Raw genomic sequence first — 22,946 nt, 5'->3', positions numbered from 1 at the left:
TTAAAAAATGGTACCACATAAGTTATAAATTGTTTTAAAATTATATTTGGAAACCTTTGTATTTTAACTTATTAAAAGTTAAAGTTATTAAAAGTAGGAAAAACTCTGTAGTGGGTAAAAGGTCTCAAATTTGGTGGAAATAATATTGCATTGCAGCCTATTATTTCTTCCATAGTATAAGTTAATATGGTTAATATACATTTATAAATAAAGACTTTGGATTATGCCGTTGGAAGAAAAGGAGTGATAATAAAGGATTTCAAATTTTAGCAAACCCCAAACCACCTAGGAAGCCTGTTTAATATGCATATTTCTGGGTCCTGTTCCAGCAATTTCTGATTCAGTATATATGGGCACAAGAGTCTGCTTTTTTCTTTTCTTTTTCTTTTTTTTTTTTTTTTCTTAGAGAAAGGGTCTTGCTCTGTTGCCCAGTCTGGAGTGTGGTGGTGTGATCATAGCTCACTGTAGCTTTGAACTTCTAGGCTCAAGCCATTCTCCTGCCTCAGTCTTCCAAGTATTTGAGACTGCAGGCATGTGTCACTATGTCCAGCTAATTTTTTTTATTTTTTATTTGTAGAGACAGTCGCTGTTGCCCAGGCTTGTCTCGAACTCCTGGTTTCAGGTGATCCCCACCTCAGTATCCCAAAATGCTGGGATTACTGGTGTGAGCCACCACACCTAGCCGGAATCTGTATTTTTATTTTTTGTGTATTTCTGCTGTTTAAAGAGTCTGTATTTTTAAACAACTGCATGTAAACCTGAAACAACTACGCAAGGAATTACATTCTGAAAAGGTGATAATGAGTGTTTTGTGAATATCTTGTCTTCATTTTCACTGAGGACAGGATAAGGGTGCCTCATTAGGTAATTGTGGACCAGGACCACATGTGTATATCTTATACTCAATCTTCAAACCAGAGGCTGCAGTCATCTATAGGTACACTTTTTAAATACCTGCTTTCTCAGCTTAAAGTCTATAGCCAAGGCTGAGGAAAAAGAACTATAAGATAGGAACTTATGTTAATAATGAAGATGGAGATTTAGACAGTTTATAACTATAGCTACCAGTTTACTTAGGAAATTGCCAAATACTGGGATTAATAAGTTTTTTAAATTACAAAAATAGCACAGTCTTGTTAATATAAAAGGGGAAAAAGAAGAAAATGAACCATTGATAATTCTACCACCAGAAATAACTGCTGATAACATTTTATTGTACTTATTTCAGTCTTTAACAGCTACTTAAAAATAGATTAGGGTATTGTCCTTTTTGGATATAGGGGTCTGAATTAAATGAATTATGTTTTACATAGATAGAAGAAGTGATCCTTTGTTTTCAGTATTTGTTTTTCTTCTTAATTGTCACTTATTTTGTAAAATACTTATAATTATGTGGGTTAAAAAGTTATTCACTTTGCATCCTAAATGTTTATAACTGTAAGTTTGCCCAATTTACCTAGACACAATGTATTTGAACTTTGAAAGAGGAGCAGGTGTTTGATCTTAGAATGCAAAATCATTACCTTTAAAAAATAATTTTACATTTATTTCAATGTGTTTTCAGATGACAAAGAAATGTTCTCAACTTTTAACTCTTGAGAAACAGCTGGAAGAAAAGATAGTTGCTTATTCCTCTATTGCTGCAAAAAATGCAGAACTAGAACAGGAGCTTATGGTAAAACTTATCTTTGTTGCTACAAATTTACTGTGATTTTTAGGCACTTAATTTGTGACAGCACATTTGTTTTAGCATCATTATTATAAAATATATAGGAAAGTATAAATTCTACTAAACTCTTCTGATCATTTCTTGTTTATATTTTTAAGTTAATAGGCTTATATGGCAAGTTATCCAAGTTTTCTCTTTTTTTTTTTTTTTTTTTTTTTTTTTTTTGAGACGGAGTCTCACTCTGTCGCCCAGGCTGGAGTGCAGTGGTGTGATCTCGGCTCACTGCAAGCTCTGCCTCCTGGGTTCACGCCATTCTCCTGCCTCAGCCTCCCGAGTAGCTGGGACTACAGGCGCCCGCCACCACGCCTGGCTAATTTTTTTTGTATTTTCAGTAGAGACGGGTTTCACCGTGTTAGCCAGGATGGTCTCATCTCCTGACCTCGTGATCCACCCGCCTCAGCCTTCCAAAGTGTTGGGATTACAGGCGTGAGCCACCGCACCCGGCCGTTTTCTCATTTTTATCCTAATAGGATTGAAGATAATGGTAGTTCTTTGATGTGCTTCTTGATATTTAGAATAGTTTAATCTTCTCATCTTGATAAAGTATTTTTAGCCATTTTGTTAAAGTTTGAAGTATAAACTACTGTGGTTCTTTAAAGAATGGAGTATGACATATTTAATGGTTGACTAATGTACTTTTATGTAAAACTGCTTTTCAATTATACTTTTTTTTTGAGACAAAGTCTCACTCTGTGGTTCAGGCTGCAGTGCAGTGGCACAATCATGGCTCACTACAGCCGTGTCCTCCCAGGCTTCCCCCTGAGCGTCCCCAGAAGCTATGACCACAGGCGCATGCCACCACATCTACTTAGCTAATTTTTTGTATTTTTCATAGAGACGGGGTCTTGCCGTGTTTCCCAGGCTGGTCTTGAACTCCTGGATTCAAGCGATCTGCCTGCCTTGGCCTCCCAAATCAATTATACTCCTTTAAAGTGTTTTGTGTTTCTAGGAAAAGAATGAAAAGATAAGGAGTCTAGAAACCAATATTAATACAGAGCATGAGAAAATTTGTTTAGCCTTTGAAAAAGCAAAGAAAATTCACTTGGAACAGCATAAAGAAATGGAAAAGCAGATTGAAAGAGTAAGTAATACATATTTAGAATATGAGTGCTGAAAAGAAACTTAAACATTACTAGCCCCAGCATTTTTTATTTTGTAGACGAGGACACAAAGATACACAAAAGTTAGTGGCAAGAGCTGTAATTAGAATCCCAATCTTTCTGAATAATTTTTCAGTGCTTTAACAGAATATAGTATGCCTTCTGTTTCAGCTGTAATCATTATTTTTGACATTATTAAAGTAAGAGTAATTCTGTAGACTCCATTTCCCTAAAAATATCAGTTGCTTGAAGATTGATTGAGAGGAAAAAGCAGAATAAGAGAAGCACTCTTGACCTTGGGTTAAAAGTAGAAAAGAAAATTTGAGACCAAAAATGCAAGACACAGTAAAAAAAAAATAGATACAGTAGTCCCTGCTTATCCATGGGAGAGACATTCCAAGACCTTCAGTGAATGCCTGAAACCACAGATAGTACTGAACCTTATATATTTTTTCCTATACATACATACCTATTATAAAGCTTAATTTATAAATTAGACACAGTAAGAGATTAGCAACAATTCTAATAAAATCGACCAATTATAACAAAATACTGTCATAAAAGTTATGTGAAAACTTGTTCTCATAAAAGTGTGTTCTCTCTCTTATGCCCTAGTGCCTCCTTTGCACTTTTTTTTTTGAGACAGAGTCTCGCTCTGTCGGCCAGGCTGGAGTGCAATGGTGTGATCTCAGCTCACTGCAGTCTCCGCCTTCTGGGTTCAAGTGATTCTCCTGCCTCAGCCTCCTGAGTAGCTGGGATTACAGGTGCACGCCACCAAGCCTGGCTAATTTTTGTATTTTTAGTAGAGATGGGGTTTCACCATGTTGGTCAGGCTGATGTCAAACTCCTGACCTCGTGATCCGCCTGGCTCAGCCTCCCAGTGTGCCTGGCTCACGCAGAGGTGTGAGCCACTGCGCCCAGCCTCCTTTGCACTTTTATGAATGTAGGTTCTGTGAGTCATCTTTGAGAACAGCCTAGTTTCGCTGCAATTGAAGTCTTGCTTTGGATGGTATCTTTTCTCCTTAGCTTCTTCATCTCTGCTGGAAATGTGACAGCAGCTGCTTCATCAGCAGACACAGCTTCTCCAATAATTTTAATATTTTTCAGTCTAAACCTATTATTGAATCTGTGTAATCATCCCTTATTTACAGTAAATGACTTGGTGTCACTTGTTTCAGGGGATCCTTGCTGAAGTCTTAATACATACTCAATATTTTCTGGTGCAACACATTGCAGTCAGTTGGAACATGTTTTCTGTTAATGCCTTCCACCTACAAATGTAATGCCTTTTCTATTTTAACTAAGCACTTATGCATTGTGGTTGTAACTTTTGTAGTTTGAGGTACAACTGCCATACTTGCATGAATTTATTTTTCTTCACAATTTCATGGATAGATTTATTCTTTATTGTAGATCTTAGCAACCTCAGCATGCAGTTTTTTTTCTTTCCTCATTAAGTCAAGAACCTTCACCTTTTCACTTAAAGGAAGCATGCTATGTCTTCTCTTTGACATATCCAAATTGGATCTGCATCCAGATAGCATCACTACTCTTTTGCTTTGGGGCCATTATTAAGTAAAATAAGAGTTCCTTGAACACAAGCACTATGATACCATGGCAGTTGATCTGATAACCAAGATGGCTACTAAGTGACTAACGAGCAGGTAGCTTATACAGCATGGAAAATGGATCATTCTTGTCCAGAGCTGGACATAGTGGGACGTCATGACATTTCATCACACTGCTCAGAACTGCAATTCAAAACGTATGAATTGTTTATTCGTGGAATTTTCCATTTAGTATTTTCAGACCAGGGTTGACTGCAGGTAACTGAACTGTGGAAAGTGAAACCACGAATACCACAGGGCTGCTGTAATTTAGATGAGCTTAACAGAAGAATGGAGCAGACAAGAGGAAAAAGACAGTGAACTTGAATGTAGATTAATAGATATTATTCAGTCTGAGCAACAGAGAAAAAAATTTTTTTTCCAAGAAAAGAAAGATTTATAAAAATATTGAACAAAGCCTCAGGGATATATGGGGAAGGACCTATCGGAAGATCTGATATTCTTGTCTTCAGAGTCAAAGGAGAGAATGAGATTAGTGCAGGAAAATATTTGAAGGAATAATGTCTGAAAACTTCACAAATTTGATGAAGGAAATAAATTTACAAATTTAAAAAAATCAAAGAGAACTACTTCTAGACACATCAAAATCCTTGCCAAAAACTAAAACAAAAAACTTTGAAAGCACCCAGAGATAAATGACACTGCATATAAGGGAACAAATGTTAAAATTACTGCAGATTTCTCATCAAAAACTATGGACATAAGAAGATGGAACAACATTTTTTAAATGCTGAAAGAGAAAAAAACGGTCAATCTATTTTATATCCAACAAAAATACTCTCTAGGAATGAAGGTAAAATAAAGACATTCTTAGATGAAGGACCGCATAGAGAATTTGTCACCAGCAGACTTGTTCTAAAAGAGATGCTAAAGAAAGTTCCTCATGGAAAAAAAATACCTGAGAGAAACTTGGGACCTCAGGAATAAAGGAAGAACAACAAAAACAGTAAATATTTGGTAAATATAGGATTTTTATAATATCTATGGCAGTTGAAAGAAGAAATTATAACATTTACTGATGAGGTATATTGATATAATACATGTGACAACTACAGTGTAAAGGGGGAGGGGTAAAGGGGTCTATATTCTTAGTTTCTACATTTTGCCTTTTTTTCTTCAGCCGTTAAGTTCAGGGGTACACGTACAGGAGGTGCAGATTTGTTACATAGGTAAATGTGTGCCATGGTGGTTTGCTGCACAGATCATCCCATCACTTAGGTATTGAGCCCAGCATCCATTAGCTATTCTTCCTGATGCTCCCTCTCTCCCATCCCACTCCCCTATAGGCCTCAGTATGTGTTATTCCTCCCCATGTCTTCGTGTGTTCTCATCATTCAGCTCCCACTTATAAGTGAGTACGTGCAGTATTTGGTTTTCTGTTCCTGTGTTAGTTTGCTGAGGATAATGGCTTCCAACTCCATCCGTGTCCCTGTGAAGGAAACGATCTCGTTCCTTTTTATGGCTGCATAGTATTCCATAGTATGTATGTACCACATTTTCTTTATCCAGTCTATCACTGATGGGCATTTAGGTTGATTCCATGTCTTTTCTATTGTGAATAGTGCTGCAATGAACATACACATGCATGTATTTTTATAATAGAATGACTTACATTCCTTTGGGTATATACCCAGTAATGGGATTGCTGGGTCAAATTGTGTTTCTGCCTCTAGGTCTTTGAGGAAATGCCACACTGCCTTCCACAATGGTTGAACTAATTTACACTCCCATCAGCAATGTAAAAGTGTTCCTTTTCTCTGCAACCTCTCCAGCATCTGTTTGTTTTTTGACTTTTTAATAATTGCCATTCTGACTGGCATGAGATGGTATCTCCTTGTGGTTTCGATTTGCATTTCTTGAGCGATCAGCAATGTTGAGCTTTTTTTTTTGTATGTTTGTTGTCCACATGTATGTCTTCTTTTGAGAAGTGTCTGTTCATGCAAGTGATTTCATTTCTTCCTTAAAAAGAGAGAAGCTGAAGACAATTTGGCAAAATACAAAAATCTATGTAATTTCAATTATAGTTTCACATGTATTTAATATTTAAAATGTTTCAAAATTTTAAAATATTTAATATGAAAATTCTGTTTTCATATTTAGCTTGAAGCTCAACTAGAGAAAAAGGACCAACAATTTAAAGAACAAGAAAAGACTATGTCCATGTTGCAACAAGATATAATATGCAAACAACATCATCTTGAATCACTGGATAGACTCTTGATGGAAAGCAAAGGGGTAAAATCATCCTTATAAAAGTGCTATTTAGAAGTTGACTAATATTTTATGTCTCTATAACTTGCCTTTAAATCTAATCAAATCTGCATACTTATACTTTTCTTACTGTTTTTAGGAAATGAAAAAGGAAAATATGAAGAAAGATGAAGCTTTAAAAGCATTACAGAACCAAGTATCTGAAGAAACAATCAAGGCTAGTATGCTAATACTTTAATTTATTTTTCTTTCCTTTTTTTTTTTTTTAACAGACAGAATCTCTCTCATTTGCCTAGGCTGGAGTGCAGTGGCATGATGATAACTCACTGCAACCTTGAACTCCTGAGCTCAAGTAATCCTCCCACATGAGCCTCCTAAGCAGCTAGGACAAGTGTGCTTCAACATGCCTGGCTAATTATTTTTTTCTATTTGGAGACATTCTTGTGGCTTTTTTACTTTTCTCTGTAAATTGTAAACATTGTACAGATAAAAGGCAATTCAGAGCTGACGATTTGACCTGACTCAATGAACTTAGTTCCTTTAAATGTATTTTCTTTAGAGCGAATTATGATCTTAATTATTTGATAGTTAATCATCTAGTTTGCAGGTTATCTAGCCTCTTTTTGTCTTAAAACAGTTTTTATAACCCTAAAAATTGTTTTAAATTTTAGCTATAATTGCTACTTATTAACATTACCAAAAAAAAAAAAAAAAAATTACCAGAGGAAGTGGAGGAAGAGAAAACTAAAAGTGATTCAATTTTGCTTGTTTTTATCAGTTGGCTTGTAAGATTAATTGAGATAAAGCCAGAATTTCTAGCTAAAATACGGCTTTCTGGCTAGTATATCTTCATGGTTAAAAACATGGGCTTTGTTGTTAAATTGGGTTTCAGTGTGGCTTCAAGTGCTTACCCACTCACTGTAACCTTAGCCAGGTTATTTAACTCTTTGAACTTTAATTTCTTCATCCACAAAATAGGAATGACAATACCCTAGAAGAGCATTAGTGTGAGAATTAAATGAAACAGGGTATATAAAGTGCTTAGCACATACTGAGTTGCCCAAAGTTTTGTAACTAACTGCTATATATTTAGTATTTTCTCTTTTGCATTTTTAGTGTTAAACGTAGGTCCAAATATGCTATGACGTTTATTCTGTCATATGTAGCTTGAATATAAAAGATTTGCTTTAAAGATACGATGTTACTTTTTCCCTATTCTGTTTTTAATTCATTTTGTGACTGTGTATGCCCATGTAGACATATGTTTATTCATAAATATTCCTGTAGTATTCACCAAAACTCTTAACATTTAATGCAATGTCAATTCATTTCCCTGTGTAAGAATAGCCCCAAATTTCATTAATATTAAAAAATGTTTACTGTACAGAGATTGTAGGCATGAAATACTTTTATTAGATAAAACTCATGCAGCCACTTAACTCCTGGTTTTCATTAAACTACCTAACGTAACTGGGCAGTCATCTGGTAAGGTATTTCCGTGTGTTAATAGCCAGATATGAGATGGAAAAGAAATCAGCAAAAGAATGAATTATGATGTTGGATTTTATTCCTTTAACATCTTTAGCAGGTTTGCTGTTTGGGGAAAAATCAAAATGAGTAAGAAATATAGAAGCCAAATTCCTATGATTTAAGCTATATTGACTGATTCTACACATAAGTTATTTATAGCAGCAAAATAGAAGCCTGAAGTCTACTTCTCTCCTGATTATGTCATTACTACCTTCCTTTCATGACTTTTGTTCATGTCTCTCAACATGCCTCAACTTGTTCTCTGCAAAAGAAATATGAATTTTTTTATCTATAGGAAAGTTATAAGGATCAGTTTAAAGTTGTATCACTAAGCTAAAAGGTTGATGATAAAATTCTGAACTGGTAACAAGAAATCAGTAAATTAAACCAGTTGTTACCTCCTGTTAAATAGAAAATTGAAAAGGTGCTTATTAGACTTACAGATTTTATTTCTTTTGTTTTGTTTTCCTTTTATTTTCTACTTTAGATTCCCCAAAACCCCCACAAAAAAGTCTTAAACATAAAAGAAGAGTTTACCTTCTTTTTTTGAAGATGCATAGCCTAGGGCCCTATCTGGTTGTCTCCAGATTGTGCACCTGAGGAGCTTCTTTGGTTCAGCAGAGTGGTGTTTGTTTTTGTTTTGATTTCATTTATTTATACACACACACACACACACACACACACACACACACACACATTTGCAAGTGGTTTGTATACAATGCAAGATGTTTATCTGTATGAGATTCAGACTTTCAAACTCTGTTCAAATAATAAATTCAATAGAGTAGCGGATGTTTTGGGTTTTTAATTAGTTTTTTATTAGCTATAATTGATTTATTTCTAATTTATTTTTTAAAATTTCAAGCCCACAAAAAATTGAAAAAATAGTCTACTCCTCACCTAGATTCACTCTCTGTTAAACTCTATTAAACTAGGTACACTCACTTTATCTCTCTCTACACATACACATGCATGCATGCTTGTGTGTGTCCCTACCAACCCACCTCCCTTTTGCCAAACCGCCTGAGAGAAGGTACGGATGTCATAATACTTTACCCCTTTAATACTGAACATGCATCTCCTGTGAACAGAGAATTTCTTCTGTATGGCCACACCACCACTACACTACAGAGAAAGTCAACATTAAGTTAGTAATATCATTCAACATTGTCCGTACTAAAATTTCCCCAATTACTTAAAATTGTCCTTTATAGCCTTGCTACTCAAAGCATGGTCTGTGAACTAGCAGCATCAGCATCACCTGGAAGCTTTGAAGAGTATCTAGCCATGCCCCAGACCTGATTCGCCCCAGTGAATCAAATGTGATGACACAAAATTTAAGGAGACACTCTCAGGATTATATACCGTATTTAATTTGATGACTGCCAGATCTCATTATTTTAAGGGCATACATTTTCATTGATAATTAGCAAACTAACTTTGGGGTGAGTCTTTGAGGCCATGTGAATATCCTGTTCCTCAATAACCTTATAATCAATGGCTTTCATATCTAATGATGAATCTTGCCCAAATGAGTTATTACACTGTTAACTATTAGGTAGTGATATTCTGACAGAATCATAGGTTTTATTTATTTTCTCTGTGTGAAGGATGATACAAGTCCCAATGCCCATTCTCTTTCATAGAAAAGAAAATTTCTAAGTATTTATAATTTTCATAAAACAAATGTTAATTAGTCATTCAGAATTACAGATTTTTTAGCTGTTAATGGTTTCATATACAGACTATAAGGGTGGTGTTCAAAAACTGTGTATCTTATAAGATTCCCTTTTTAGAAATAAGAGTGGCAAAGATAATTTCATGATGTAGAATAGAATCTGCAAGAGAGAATGTTTTTCTCGTTTTTTCATCTGCTAAGAAATCTAAGATTTCTTTCACTTTTTCAAGACTGCTTACTAGAACATTATTAGCATTAAGAGGAAGAACATCATTGAGAAGCTCAGATTTACAATAAAGAAAACAAGGAGCAAGACAAGAATCTTAATAGATGAGATGTGGAGCATGTATGCAATATGTGCGCCTTCAACGAAAAGTACCAAATTTGAGTTGCTCTTTGGTATTAAGGTAGTAAAGCAGTGGCAACTATATGAACACTTGGACCAAGTTAAATTGCTGCTTTTCTGAAAATATTTTCACTGTTTCAAAGCAAAGAAGGTTTCACTTCTTTTTTTCTAGCTGACAAATTATTTTCTTAGTAACTTCAGCATTTCAAAATATTCTCACTTAAGGCCAGGCAAGGTGGCTCACACCTGTAATCCCAGCACTTTGGGAGGCCAAGGCGGGTGGATCACCTGAGGTCAGGAGTTTAAGACCAGTCTGGCCAACATGGCAAAACCCACTCTCTACTAAAAATACAAAAATCAGCAAGACATGGTGGTGCATACCTGTAATCCCAGCTACTCAGGAGGCTGAGGCAGGAGAATTGCTTGAACCTGGGAGGTAGAGGTTGCAGTGACCCGAGATCGCACCACTGTACTACAGCCTGGGCTACACAGCAAGACTTTGTCTCAAAAAAAAAAAAAAAAAAAAAAACTCACTTAAGCATCATTAACAGTATGCTAGTTTGTACTCACTTTCCTATTTTTCTTATTCAAGGAGGCTTAAGAAGTAGGTTTAAATACCACTTACCTTTTAAAGAAAAGTTTTTAGAGTGTTTGGCCTACAGGTTCTTGACAGTTGGCCCTAGTTTATCTTGTCAATTGTGGCTCCCAAATAACCATTTCCTACAAATTCATCTTCTTACTACCCTAGGCTCTTGCCAACTTCTCACCACTCCCTTTCATAGGGCCTTGCTTCTGAGCATACTCCCTTTTCCTGGAATGCCCTTCTAAACTTGTCCAACTCTCGTTTATTCTTCAGGATTCCATCCCTTGGTTTTCTCTTTGGTTTCCTCATTTGCAATGAAGAATTAGTTTACTCAATAAATATCTTCTATAATGGCATTTTATATCCTAAGTAGGACTGTATATTCACTATTTGAAGCAGTCAGGTAACATTAGGAGATAAATCTGTAAAATATTGAGTATATCGTTTTGTGGTTTTTTTTTTTTTTGCTTTTTTTCCTGCTTAGGTTAGGCAACTAGATTCAGCATTGGAAATTTGTAAGGAAGAACTTGTCTTGCATTTGAATCAATTGGAAGGAAATAAGGAAAAGTTTGAAAAACAGTTAAAGAAGAAATCTGAAGAGGTAAATTAACATTTACTTTATATATAGCATATATTTCAAGTGATTTTTTTTAAGAAGCATGAGATGTAGGACAAAAAAAAAAAAAAATATATATATATATATATATATATATATATATTTCTTTTGAGACAGCGTCTCCCCCATGTTGCCCAGGCTGGAGTACAGTGTCGCAATCTTGGCTCACTTGAACCTCTGCCTCCTGGGTTCAAGCAATTCTTGTGCTTCAGCCTCCTGTGTAGCTAGGATTACAGGTATGCACTACCATGCCTGGCTAATTTTTGTATTTTTAGTAAAGATGGGATTTCACCATGTTGGCCAGGCTGGCCTTGAACTCCTGGCCTCAAGTGATCCACCCACCTCGGCCTCCCAAAGTGCTGGGATTACAGGTGTGAGCCACTGTGCCTGGCCAAAATAATATCTTTTATGTATCTGATATAAAAAAGTATTTCCAATAAAATGTAAATTCCTGTTTTATTTTCTTTAAAGAGCAAACATTTCAATGCAAAATAGAATATACCTTAAAATTCTAATTCTTTTATTTTTAGGGAATCAGAAGAATAAATTATTAATATTACAGTCATTCTAATATAATATTACATGACACCTTGAACATTGTTTTAGATTTAGAGGTTTAAAATTCTTCAAGAATTTTTCATTTTGTTTTTGTTCTTGTTGTCTGTAGGATTGAGAATTAACTTTAGAATTTCAACTTTTTTGAGATAAGTTTCTGAGATACTGCATTGGAAACCTTTTTTTTTTTTTTTTTTTTTGAGATGGAGTCTTGCTCTGTCGCCCAGGCTCGGCTCACTGCAACCTCCACCTCCTGGGTTCAAGCAATTTTCTTGCCTCAGCTCCCTGAGTAGCTGGGACTATAGGCGCATGCTGCCACGCCCGGCTAATTTTTTGTATTTTTTTTTTTTTTAGTAGAGATGGGGTTTCACCATGTTGCCCAGGCTGGTCACAAACTCCTCAACTCAGGCAATCCTCCCACCTTGGCCTCCCAAAGTGTTGGGATTACAGGCATGAGCCACTGCACCCAGACTTGGAAACTTTTCTTGAACATCTTACTCATCTCTGTATGCTCAATTTGTAGCACTTTACTTTGGTTAGGCACTCACTAAACATTTGCTCAAATGGATAATCGTAATGAAGAATGTATTTGTTAGAATTTATAATGTATATATTTTAAGGTTAAAATGTATTTTTAGAAATCGTTCCCAATGAATCTTCATCAAGGTTGACTTTTGGCCACTCATTGTTGCTCACGCCTATAAGCCCAGCACTTGGGGAGGCCAAAGTGGGTGGATCACTTGAGGCCGGGAGTTCAAGACCAGCCTGGGCAACATGGGGCAAAACCCCATCTCTACAAAAAAATTAAAAACATTAGCCAGGTATGGTGGTGCATACCCATGGTCCCAGCTACTCAGGAAGCTGAGATGGGAGGATCACTTGAGTCTAGGAGGTCGAGGCTGCAGTGAGCTGTGATCATGCCACTGCACTCCAGCCTGGGCAGCACAGCAAGACCCTATCTCAAAAAAAAAAAATATATATATATATATATTTATTTATTTATATTTACATATTAGTCAAGATTGACTTGACTATATCAGAAAGGTCCAATGAGAAAAACAGAAGCCTTTATATCTTTTAAATAGAGCAAATTTATACAGAGAATTAGATACACAGGTCATGAAAGGGTAGAGAAGCCAAACAGTATACCACAGTGACTCAGAGATTATTATAAGCAGGGATCCGCTACCATTGTTAAGGTTAGAGGAACATCAGGAAAAGATGGTGTGATCATAGTCTAGATGCAGGGCTGCCTATCTGGAGCTGGGGCCAAAGAAAAAGGGTCTGTCCAATAGGAACTGGGGCAATAGAGGAGGAGCACTGCAGCTACTGGCCATTCCCATTGGCCAAACCTATTTGTAATCTAGAGGGCAAAGGAGGCCAAGAAATGCAGTTTCCTGCAATACACAGAGCAGAACAGGGGAAAGCCATAGGTAAATCTAAGAGTAAATAATGTAGTTGAACAGCACTCCAGACTTAGGTGCATCAAGTAATTATATAGCCTTAGAAGTTTAAAAAAAAAAAAAAAACTTCAGATTTTATACGGTCATGTCTTCTTCCATCTACCTTCCCTTATGAAGGTTTTTATAGCATCTTTGACAGGCATATATTTTTCTACTCCAATACATAGAAACTAAATCATCTAAACTGTATGTACTTGGATTTTTAAAAATAGGAATGTCCTTTTTTTTTTTTTACTATGATCATCTTTAAAGTAGTATACAAAATACATTATTTTGGCATTTATTCTACTGCCCATACCCACACTCCGCTGCATAATAAATAGACTTGGCAGAGATGGAATCTACCTGGAGGTAGGCAGCATTTGTAACAGGAGAATCTGTTGAGCTTTAGACTTTGCATTCATAGAAACAACATCAGAGACTAGGGTGGATAACAGATATTTACACACAAAATAAATAGAACGATTTTTTTTTTCTTTTTTTGAGACAGGGTCTTGCTTTGTCACCCAGGCTGGAGTGCAGTGGTGCAATCTCGGCTCACTGCAACCTCTGCCTCCCAGGTTCAAGCAATTCTCCTGCCTCAGCCTTCCCAGCAGCTGGGATTACAGGCATGTGCCACCACACCTGGCTCATTTAGAATGATTTTTACAACTGGAAATACATACCTAGGCTCAAACTGAATTAGAAACCAGAAGTGGTAATCAGGTATATTTGACCAGACTAGGGAGTAAGTAAATTAGAAAGATTTGCAAGCTCATTTATTGCCGCTCAATCGTTAGCTCAACTGCACATGCATTGGCTTGCTTACTTAAAAGGTCATCTGTCACATGTTCATGTGTATTGATAAAAAAACGTGGAGAAGAATCCAAGTACTAACTGTTGACTTATTTGCCTTTACAGCAAATTATGTCTTACAGAGAAAATTCTTTCTAATGTTGGTTAATATAATTAACACCTTGTAACAGCAGAAGTTTTCATCATATATAGCTACATTTTAGAAAATCTGATTTGAGTAATAGTGCATCCATTCCGTTAATAATAGGTGATATTATAAAGATGTTCTTATCTTTTAAATCAGGGAATATGCCCCAATCATATAACTCACTGAATAATTAAGTGGCCCTAGGGCATATAGGTAGAAATTTAGCCAGTTGTAAAAACTACATGTTGATTACCCGTTGCAAAAAGCTAATATATGTTCCTCTGAGCTTTTGCCTCAGCCACATATTCTTTTCCGGATGTTGAAATAAATATATTTATCATGAAACTAATACTTTGGGGTTCTGAATTTTTGGAAGATATTTAATTTCATATTAAAATGTTTTTAACAATGCTTTTAAAATAATAAAGTTATGTGTTCATGCAAAATTACATTGTCAACATGATAAAAGAAACTCAATACAAAGTAGATGCGAATAAGCCTAAATGTTTTCTGCATAAAGATTTTATTCAATAAAATCAGTCGTTTCATTGATAAATATCTTCATTTAAATGGATGGACTTAGATTTTGAGAAGCTGGCATCATATTTCTGCATTATATTTTATTTTTAAGCAACAATTATGAGACTTTCTGCTTTGGGTACATAGTGATACTAGATAAAGTTAAGTGTAAGGTAGATTTTGTCATCTAAATTCTACTTTCTTATTTACTTCAATTATAAAATATTAAGTACTCTGGGAATATAATAATACATTAGTAGAAAATATGATGTAAAAACAATTTGTTCTATATTTACTTTTAAACTAAAGCCAACTGGCCAGGCACGGTGGCTCATGCCTGTAATCCCAACACTTTGGGAGGCCAAGGCAGGCAGATCACAAGGTCAGGAGATCTAACACGGTGAAACCCCATCTCTATTAAAATAAAAAAAAAAAAAATTAGCCGGGCGTGGTGGTGGGCGCCTGTAGTCTCAGCTACTTGGGAGGCTGAGGCAGGAGAATGGCGTGAACCTGGGAGGCGGAGCTTGCAGTGAGCCGAGATCGCACCACTACACTCCAGCCTGGGTGGCAAAGGAAGACTCCATCTCAAAAAAAAAAAAAAAAAAAAAACTAAAGCCGACTGCAGTTAAAGGTCAGTACAATGAAATGTCAGTGTAAGTTTGATAGATATACGTTCTATTTTGTAAATATTTGTGATAACTAATTTTAGCTATTTCAATATATGTAATTGAAATGTCAGTGACTAGATTACTGAAATAAAATTTTGTTGTTATGTGGTAAGGCTTTGTGTTTTGGTTAGATCTTATTTTTTTCTTCTGTTTTGTCTTATTTTAATATTTTGTCCATTTTTTTCTCTGAATAGGTAAGTATGAAACAGGATGTTCCAATAAAGAAAAAAAGAGTATTTAAACCTGTCTTGCAGGCAAGTCAGTTCTATCTAAAATAAACCAGTGCAGAAGTGTGATCTGCAGGTTTGGTCAGGAGCTAAGAGAGAAAACAAAACAGGTGATACTGACACATATTTACACTAAATTATTTTCATGCAGACAGAATTAAACAAAACATATTTGCATGAAAAGGGATTATAATTCAGGATTAGAGATCAGTTAGTTGCCTGTGATATCCAGGGTTACTTCGAGTATACAACATCATCATATAATTAAGAAATCTGAAATCTCAGAGCTTCTCATAATGCGCAAAGAATATTTGGCCCTGAAGGCCTTAATGTTCACCTGCTGGATGTTAGAAAAAAGAAGCAAGTCGTGATTCTCTTCTGCTATTTACTATAAGGAGTTTAAATTTCCTTTTGGAATGATATTTACTGGAAAGATTCTTTGCTTTAAAGGAATGGCTTTATTTTCCTTCACTTAAAAAATTTATTATATAAGCAACAACAAGAAAACTTCTAAAGAACATTTACCTACAGCCCATTCTCTGATACTTCAGTTTTCATTTTTCTGTTTGCATGTGTATTTTTCAAAATTATATTAATGAAATGTGATTTTTTAACTTTATAAATTTTTATGTTAGCTGTCTTTTTAATTATTTTAAATGGTTGCACATTTTTAATCACATTGACAATCATCACTTATTAAATCTTCCATTCACTTTGGTAGGAGATGAAGAATATTATAAAATATATTTTAAATTATGTTTCATTGTTGATAGTATTTTAAAAATAATTTCTGCTGGCATATTTTTAGAATTTGGATTACTAGGATAAAGGGAATTTATTTTTCTTCTTAATAGGTGCTCTTGGATAAAAGTATCTTAAAGCAATTTTGGAGACCATCATATTCAAGTCCTAAATATATAGAGTAATTAGTGAAATTTCTTAGTTGTTATTGTCATTCCTTTATGTGTTTTTTTGTAGCATAAATATTCAGCAGTGCTTTGCTGGGATATTATTATATAAACAACAGCAATAATAGCAACAATAACAATAAATATCACCAAACATCATATAGTGCTTTTATGGCTCTAGTTTATTATTAGAAAGGGTGAAAGAATCAGGTGAAGTGCAGATAAAACCATGGCTGCCTATGCTGTTCCCTCCTTCTGGGAGAGGTCAGACAGAACATGCTCCTTTTTATAGCAGTAAAATGTGGCAATATCTGTTTCTGCCTAGGGAAGCCTATTTATGACTCAAAGTTCAGGGTTTTTATTGGGGGCTTGTCACACAGGAACAATGACCAGCCTACAAGTATCAAAAATTCCAGAATTCTAAAGGAAGGCATGTTTCAGTGCCCCAGCCAGGCAAAACAACCTCATCACTTAGGAACATTTTTAAAGCCACATTTCCAGACACCAACCAAGAGCAATCCTATAAGCAAGCCCTTCCAGTACATCTCCCCATTAGAAAAATGAATACTGTCCTTCCAATGACAAACTATAGACATGAATGCAATTGTCCCACATGACAAGTGGATGGTTATCTAATAAGGAGGACAGCTTTGACATTTTATTGCCATTTATTTGAAACATTGCATTGTATTGAGAGAGATATATATATATTTGCCAGGTATATTGTTTACAGAAAGAGCTAAAGATAAAAAATCACAGTCTTCAAGAGACTTCTGAGCAAAACGTTATTCTACAGCATACTCTTCAGCAACAGCAGCAAATGTTACAACAAGAGACAATTAGAAATGGAGAGCTAGAAGATACTCAAACTAAACTTGAAAAACAGGTATATATTATTAGCCCAAGATTGTTTTATTTGTATGAAATAGAAATTTTTAAAATCATGAATAGATTTTTGGTTAGTTTTTTAAATTGCTGTTTGGCCAGATGCCGTGGCTCATGCCCATAATTCCAGCACTTTGGGAGGCTGAGGCAGGCAGATCACCTGAGGTCAGGAGTTCGAGACGAGCCTGGCCAACATGGCCAAACCTCGTCTCTACTAAAGATACAAAACTTAGCCAGGCATTGTGGCACATGCCTGTAACCCCAGCTACTGAGGAGGCTGAGACACAAGAATTGCTTGAACCCAAGAGGTGGAGGTTGCAGTGAGCTGCGATCGTGCCCTTGCACTCCAGCCTGGGCGACAGAGTGAGACTCCGCCTCAAAAAAAAAAATTGCTGTTAAACCTCAAGGATTTTGCATTATAAGAAATACTCTATACTGATATTGTAAAATAAAGTTCTATTCCTATGTAATCTGACCTCCATCTCTTATACCATGATTATATGTTTGCTGTTCCATACAATTTATAATTCATGTTTCTTTATTCGATCTCTCTTCTTGTACCTAATCTGAATACCTATAATTTTTCCTTTTTGGATCAGGACATGGTATGTGATATTCCTTAAAGAAATGGCAAAGCAGTGCACTAAAAGAAAAATCCTAAGGGAAAATACCCCTGAAGGTTCTAAAATTAAAAATTATTACTTCCTTGAATGTAAGAATTCTAGAGAATTTTATACTAGAATCTAATCTTTTTCCTTTAATTCATTACTGAATTTATCTGAATTCTTTAGATATTTTACATTTTTATTTTGTTTTTTCTTTGAAAAGAAATCAAATTTACAGTAATGTATAAATTAGAAAATGATCGTCCCCTGTAATCTTACTGTATTTTCCTTTTTTGTCATTTTTTCGGTCTTTTATCTACTTGTTCTGAAGTCCTCCTCAGCCTGTCCAGTGGAACTAAAGTATCTTCCTCTCACTACATTTAAACACATCAGGCAGGTATTCTGTATTTTTTTTTTGAGACGGAGTTTCACTCTTGTCACCCAGGCTGGAGTGCAATGGCACGATCTCGGCTCACTGCAACCTCCGCCTCCCGGGTTCAAGCGATTCTCCCACCTCAGCGACCTGAGTAGCTGGGATTACAGGCATGTGCCACCACACCCAGCTAATTTTGTATTTTTAGTAGAGACAGGGTTTCTCCATGTTGGTCAGGCTCGTCTCAAACTCCCTTCTCTGGTGATCCACCCACTTGGGCCTCCCAAAGTGCTGGGATTACAGGCGTGAGCCACTGCTCCTGGACTCTATTTTTTTTCAAGAGACATCTTCCTGTGACTCTCCATCCCTTTTGTTAAAATTTAGACCTACTGCTTGCTATGCCTACTATACAGCTTCATCCTGAAGCATTTCTTCTTCTCATCTATGTTTGATTCCCACTACCTACATCCTTTGTCATTGACTCTGGTTCTTGCAGGATTGATTATGATTCTTGTTCCTAACTCACTTCTATAATGGTTGTATGGTTTTTTCTGTTTTGTTTTGTTTTTTTTAACAAGTTCACTTTTTTTTCTCTTTTTAAGACGTAGTCTCACTGTGTCGCCAGGCTGGAGTGCAGTGGTGCGATCTTGGCTCACTGCAACCTCTGCCTCCCAGGTTCAAGTGATTCTCCTGCCTCAGCCTCCCAAGTAGCTGGGACTACAGGTGCGCACCACCACGTCCAGCTAATTTTTGTTTTTTTAGTAGAGGCGGGGTTTCACCATGTTGGCCAGGATGGTCTTGATCTCTTGATCTTGTGATTCGCCCGCCTCAGCCTCCCAAAGTGCTGGGATTACAGGCGTGAGCCACTGCGCCTAGCCTCATTTGTATTTTTTATTCGGTGATTTTCTTTGTGATCTTGTTTTAAAAGATTTTGTGTTCTCATTAGCTTCATTGAGGTCTACAGAAGTTTATATCTAAAAATTTCTTCAGTATTTGGAGTAAATTTTTGACTCGGTATTCCTTTTCTGCCTTTCATTCATATTACACTGTGCATAGGATCCATTTTGCATCTTTAGATTTCTCTATTTAATTAAGAATTGAGTAGGTGGATTTTTCTTGGTTCCTTTCCCTTTTTACCTGGGTACTGTTTTAATTTTCTTCTTGAAACTTGAGGTGGAGGGGTGGATATTAATGGGGTTTTCTTGTTTTGTTTTGTTTTGTTTTGTTTTGAGACAGGGTCTTACTTTGTCACCCAGGCTGGAGTGCAGTGACATGATCATGGCTCAGTGCAGCCTCAACTTCCCTGGGCTCAGGTGATTTTCCCACTTCTGCCTTCCAAGTGCATACCACCATGCCCAGCTAAGAGTGTGTGTGTGTGTGTGTGTGTGTGTGTGTGTGTGTGTGTGTGTGTGTGGCTTTTCTTTTTTTTTTTTTTTTTTTGGTAGAGACAGAGTTTCACCATGTTGCCCAGGTTGGTCTCGAACTCTTGGGCTTAAGAAATCCACCCTCCTTGGCCTCCCAAAGTGCTGGGATTATAGGTGTGAACCACCGCACCTGGCAAGATATTAATGGTTTATGATCTATATTTAGTTCTTCAGTGAGGGATTTTAGAAGAACGGGGGATATGCAGGTCAGAGTTGAGAGGTTAACTTTGAGACCACAGTCATATAAATATTCATGAAGACATGGAGTGACTGAAATTACCTAGGGAGAGAATATAGAATGAGAAGCAAGAAGATTGACTTGGACAGATCCCTGAGGGATGTGATACATGGAAGCCAAAGTAAGTATTTCATTAAGGAAGGAAGGAATGTTGCTGTCATGGGCTACTGGAATCAATGTCAAGTAAAATGAAGGTTGGGAAATGTCCATTGGAATTAGCAACTTGGAAGTCACTGGTGTTGTAATCCCTATTTCTGTGGAATGGCCTCTGGCTATGGGTTGAAGAATGAGAAGTGAGACAGTGATACAACATGCATAGAAAACTTTGAGAAGTTGGGCTATATATGGGAGGAAATAAAGGGTAGTAGGTAGAGGGAGGTCAAGGTCTGAAGAAAAGCTTTTTACAGTGGGAAAGTCTTTTAACATGTTTAAATGCTAATATTAAAAAAACAGTAGAGAGACTGAAGATATTGGAAAGAGGAGATAGTAGTATGAAGTTCCTGAAAAAATGAATAGGAATTGAATCCACAACACCTATGAAGCAGTTTGATTTATATAAAGGAGGAAGAATACCTCCTTTATTGTAGTAGAATAGAGGAAGAATGAATAGGAACAGATTCAAGTTAAGATGGGAGCAAATGCAAATTAGCATTTGAGGTCATGTGGAAATCTAGGAATCTATTGAGTGAGCCAATTCGTGAAGAAAAGAAAGGAGCAGTATGGTAAGAGAAGAAAGGGCATTTCAAATGGGGACAATGAAAAGGGGAACATTTACTATCATTTTGTTCAATTATTTTAACACTTTAGTGTTATGATGTGGCCACTTCCCTAAATAGTAATATGTATGTGAAGTATCTTTATTATTAGAAAGTAAGCCTTGCTTTTTATATTTTCCAAACATTACTTCTTGGTCTATATGTTGATTTTTATGATACATCTTGAAACTGATAAGCTAGGTTACATATTTATAAAAGTATTTTTCTTCTGAATTTAAAATGTTTACTGAAAACTGCTTTACAAGGTGTCAAAACTGGAACAAGAACTTCAAAAACAAAGGGAAAGTTCAGCTGAAAAGTTGAGAAAAATGGAGGAGAAATGTGAATCAGCTGCACATGAAGCAGATTTGAAAAGGCAAAAAGTGATTGAGCTTACTGGCACTGCCAGGTAAAATGTGAATATGTTTTATTTACCTTCCCACTTCAATATCAGTGGTATCTGAGTTTTGAAATCAGATAATGTTCAGTGGAGCATTTGCTTGAGGAATTAATGTCTCCATAGTCTGTGTTCCTATTGCATTTTGTTTGTATTTCCTTCATATCTCTCATTATGCTTTTTTCTGTATTACAGTTTAATGCTTTTAACCTTCCTACTATATTATAAGTTTCTTAAGGCAAGGATCATACCTGGTTTATTTTAGGGTCTTACACAACAACTGGCACAGTTCCTTATACCTCATAGGCACTCAGCAACTGTTAATTGTGAATAACATTAAAAGTTGTAGGCAAAAATGTAAATGTACTCACATAGAGGAAACTTTCAGGCAATCCAATTATATAGGGGAAGAATGACAATATAAAAGTGGTTCTCAGCCTTGAGTGAAATTAAAATCACCTCAAGAGCTTATAAAAAAAAACATACTGATGCCTGGGTCCCACTTTTAGATTAAATAAAACCTAAAGATTCTGATTTAATTTGGCTAGGCTGGTCCCAGGCATCGATACTTAATTGGTCAAGAAAGGAACCCATGAGCTGAAAGCAGTACCCAGCCTCTTCAGATCTCTTCTACTTTGTTGGGAAGAATTGACATAATTTATAACATAATCAGCCCACCCTTCTACCAACAGGAGTCAAGAGTGAACTTAGGCACTGGCACTAAAACCACATGTCCCCAGGTTCCCTCTCCTCCATTGACAGGGGTCCTTTGTGCTCAGAGGAGCAACTTGCTTCCTCAGATGTCTGTCACCCTCTCAGCAGGGTTGAGGGCTTCCCAAGTTTAAGGCTAAGACCAAAGTATTTCACACCTTCTTTCTTCCATTGACAGATGTTCTACTCACTAACATGGCCTCACCACTGGTGTCCACCTTGAGTCTGTGAAGACTGATTGCATTATCACTTTATCCTTGTTTATGCCAGATACCACAAGAAACCCTAGATTTCCAGGTCAGCTCTCATATCTCACACTAATTCCCAAAAAACTCTCCACACATTCTGTTTCTTTCTCCAACCCCATCCCAACTTCTGAAAGACTTCTACTGTGCCTTTTGAACTTCATAATCCATTCTCTGTATTCACTACTTTTTCTTTTCTCTTGCTGTAATAGAAACCTGACCCTCCCCTAAGGACATTGCTTCTTCCCCTGTAGCCTTCTAAAGTAAAAAACTTTTCCCCATAGCTCTTGTACCACAGGGTCCAGGCAAGGTGTGAAGTATATACTATACTTGGTGAACCTCATGCCATCAGAACCCTTACTGGTGCTGATTTCTTTAGACGGCCTGACTTACTGTTGCCCTCTCCAGCATCACTTCTGTCATTCTTCTTGGGGATTTCAGTACACCTCTGAAGCTGATCCTTCTGACACCTTGGCTTCTCATTTTTAACAATTTCTGTACTCTAGTGATCCTGATCTTTAACATACCTCAGCCACTTACTCCCATGGAATTTATCTTGTGCTGAAAATTTAAATCAAAACCAAATAACATTTTTTGGTAGAAATTTTCTAAAATGTGTATTTTCTTGGG

At 36.2% G+C, this 22,946-nt stretch overlaps 1 protein-coding gene across 26 annotated transcripts in view; it reads left to right on the top strand.

The window, feature by feature from the left end:
- CCDC18 (coiled-coil domain containing 18) overlaps positions 1-22,946 on the top strand; it is a 98,509-nt gene that overhangs the window by 35,447 nt on the left and 40,116 nt on the right. For 24 of the 26 annotated variants that reach the window (XM_063816688.1, XM_063816662.1, XM_063816652.1 and 21 more), the window contains 7 exons: positions 1,565-1,675; positions 2,679-2,810; positions 6,558-6,692; positions 6,808-6,885; positions 11,290-11,406; positions 17,402-17,569; positions 21,230-21,372. In XM_063816688.1, the coding sequence (XP_063672758.1) occupies positions 1,565-1,675; positions 2,679-2,810; positions 6,558-6,692; positions 6,808-6,885; positions 11,290-11,406; positions 17,402-17,569; positions 21,230-21,372 (884 nt within the window). The remainder of the gene's footprint in view (positions 1-1,564; positions 1,676-2,678; positions 2,811-6,557; positions 6,693-6,807; positions 6,886-11,289; positions 11,407-17,401; positions 17,570-21,229; positions 21,373-22,946) is intronic. The other 2 variants (XM_063816712.1, XM_063816706.1) reach the window with 1 other exon arrangement.

This window comes from Pan troglodytes, chromosome 1, assembly GCF_028858775.2.
Source record: "Pan troglodytes isolate AG18354 chromosome 1, NHGRI_mPanTro3-v2.0_pri, whole genome shotgun sequence".
NCBI classification, from domain to species: domain Eukaryota; kingdom Metazoa; phylum Chordata; class Mammalia; order Primates; family Hominidae; genus Pan; species Pan troglodytes.
The sequence above is the reverse complement of the archived record's forward strand: the minus strand, read 5'-3'. Positions and strand labels throughout refer to the sequence as shown.